The sequence below is a fragment of the Pollachius pollachius genome (assembly GCF_949987615.1).
Source record: "Pollachius pollachius genome assembly, chromosome: 17".
Taxonomy (NCBI): Eukaryota; Metazoa; Chordata; class Actinopteri; order Gadiformes; family Gadidae; genus Pollachius; species Pollachius pollachius.
In genome coordinates, this window is record NC_136950.1 from 1,790,771 (window position 1) to 1,793,270 (window position 2,500).

The 2,500-nt window shown below is 50.5% G+C and overlaps 1 protein-coding gene across 1 annotated transcript in view; it reads left to right on the top strand.

Moving 5' to 3' along the window:
- LOC307088623 (sodium channel protein type 5 subunit alpha-like) overlaps positions 1-2,500 on the top strand; it is a gene marked incomplete at both ends in the record, with an annotated part of 120,366 nt that overhangs the window by 49,784 nt on the left and 68,082 nt on the right. The window contains one exon of the mRNA XM_079754574.1: positions 613-807. Coding sequence (XP_079610700.1) covers positions 613-807 — 195 coding nt within the window. The remainder of the gene's footprint in view (positions 1-612; positions 808-2,500) is intronic.

A 2,500-nucleotide genomic window follows, 5' to 3' on the forward strand; every position in this document is an offset into this window, starting at 1 on the left:
CCCTTTTATCCCCCCTAATCATATTCCACTCTTCTCTCCTCACCCTCCCCTCCTCTCCAATCCCCTCTTCTTCCCTCGTCTCCTTTCCTCTCCTCTGCCCTCCTCTCCTCCCTTCTCCTCTCCCCTCCTCTCCTCCCCATTCCTCTCCTCTCCCCCCTCCTCTCCTCTCCCCTCCTCTCCTCTCTTCTGCTCTCCTTCTCCTCTCCTTCCCTCTCCTCTCCTCCCCTCTCCTCTCCTCTTCACTACTCTCGCCTCCTTTCTCTCCTCTCCTCTCGCCTCCTTTCTCTCCTCTCCTCTTGCCTCTATCTCCCCTCTCCTCTCCCTCCTCTCCTCTCCTCCTCTCCTTTCCCCTCTCCTCTCCCCACTCCTCTCCTCTCCTCCCCTCCTCTTCTCTCCCCTCCCCTCCTCTCCTCTCCCCTCCTCACCTCACCTCTACTCTCCTCCCCTCCCCTCCTCTCCCCTCCACTCCTCCCCTCACCTCTACTCTCCTCCCCTCCCCTCCTCTCCTCTCCACTCCTCCCCTCTCCTCTACCCTCCCCTCCCCTCCTCTCCTCTCCCCTCCTCGCCTCTCCTCTCCCCTCCTCCCCTCTCCTCTGCTGTCCCTCTCTGTAGGACTGTGTGTGTAAGATCTCAAAGGACTGTGTTCTCCCCCGCTGGCACATGAAGGACTTCTTTCACTCGTTCCTCATCGTGTTTCGCGTTCTCTGTGGCGAGTGGATCGAGACCATGTGGGACTGCATGGAGGTGGCGGGCCAGCCGCTCTGCATCCTGGTCTTCATGCTGGTTATGGTCATCGGGAACCTGGTGGTGAGTCTCCGCTGATCAGCTGTGTGTGTGTTAATCACCTCAGTTTCCCCTTGGGGGTAAGGGGGAACCCATCAATTTATCTCAGCTCCCTTCTAACAAATGAATGGCTGGTCTCTGCTGTGGGGGTCAGAAAGCATGTGCACTACAAAGGAATGTTTATGACAACGAGGACATCTCTGGGTTCCTGCTGTTGGTTTTGTGTTTTCATCAGAGTTAAGCAGCACTAAGAAATTGTCCAGCATAATGCATTTCTCTTCTTGTGCTCTTTACTCATTGCTAGCCCTCGGTAACGGTCATGTGTGCAAAGTGTGGCTGGAGGAGAGAGAGAGAGAGAGACAGAGAGAGAGAGAGAGAGAGAGAGAGAGGGAGAAAGTGAGAGAGAGAGAAATAAACAGGTAGACAAGGACAATAAAAGGCGAAAATAAACTAAATGTTTTTGTTTTGTGTTGATTGGCCCCACAAAAAATCCCTTGGTAAATCTCTCTCTCTCTCTCTCTCTCTCTCTCTCTCTTTCTCTCTCTCTCCCCGTCTCTCTATTTGTGGGGGTGCATGAGGGAACTGGCGAGCGCTCTTGTGAGCGAGCATTACTTACGTCTCTCTGAGGACGGAGGGACATGTACGTTCTTGTCTCTCTGTTGGTGAATTGGGTTCATTTCGGTTGATTCTATGTTTGGTCAATAGATGATATGTGAGGAAGCACTTTATTAGTCACCAAACTAAAGACAAATCAAAACAGGGAACCATGAGGAGGGGTGTTGAGTGAAGAAGAGACCAGCGAGGCCAGGGTACTGACCAGGCAGCCCAGTCCAACGCTGTGGAGACACACACTGGGGAGACACTCACACACTCTGTGGAGACACTCACATACACTGTGGAGACACTCACACACACTGGGGAGACAATCACACACACTGGGGAGACAATCACATACACTGTCGAAACACGCACAGGTTGATGAAGTCAGAAGAGCTCTTCTTTGATGTGGTTCATAGAGTTTGCTGAATATCTCAGTTTGATAATATAATATATATGAAAATACTAATCTCAAACATTCTTACAATTATCTATTTTTCATCGAATATTGTGTGTACAGCATATGAACCACCTAACGTTGTGCTACATTTAACGGAAACGTTTAAGACTAAGTGCTTCTAGGACATGTAAAGACTATTTATGCTGTAGCCTCGCTCTCTGTCTGTCTCAGTCTGTCTCTGTTTGTCTCTCTTTCTCTCTCTCTCTCTCTCTCTCTTTCTCTGACTTTCTGCCTCTCTTTCTCTCTCTGTCTCTGTCTCTCTCTCTCTCTCTCTCTCTCTCTCCCTCTTTCTCTCTCACACTCACCAGTCCTGCTTCATTCTTTCAGTTGGCATATTCATGTATGTGGGTGTGTGTGCGTGTGTGTGTGTGTGTGTGTGTGTGTATGTATGTGTGTGCGTGTGTGTGTGTGTGTGTGTGTGTGTGTGGGTGTGTGTGTGTGTGTGTGTGCAGCAGGACTTCCCGTCTGGCCTGTCACTTTGACTTAGAGAAGAGAGAGAGTCCTACTCTGTTTAGATCACTGCCTGGAAATCACACACACTCCCACGCACACACATGCACACACGTATCAGCACAGACACACACACATATAGTTTGACCCAGCTTCTCCATTGGTGGATCCCTGTGAACAGAACTCGCAACACGCGGGCTACCGAAGCTT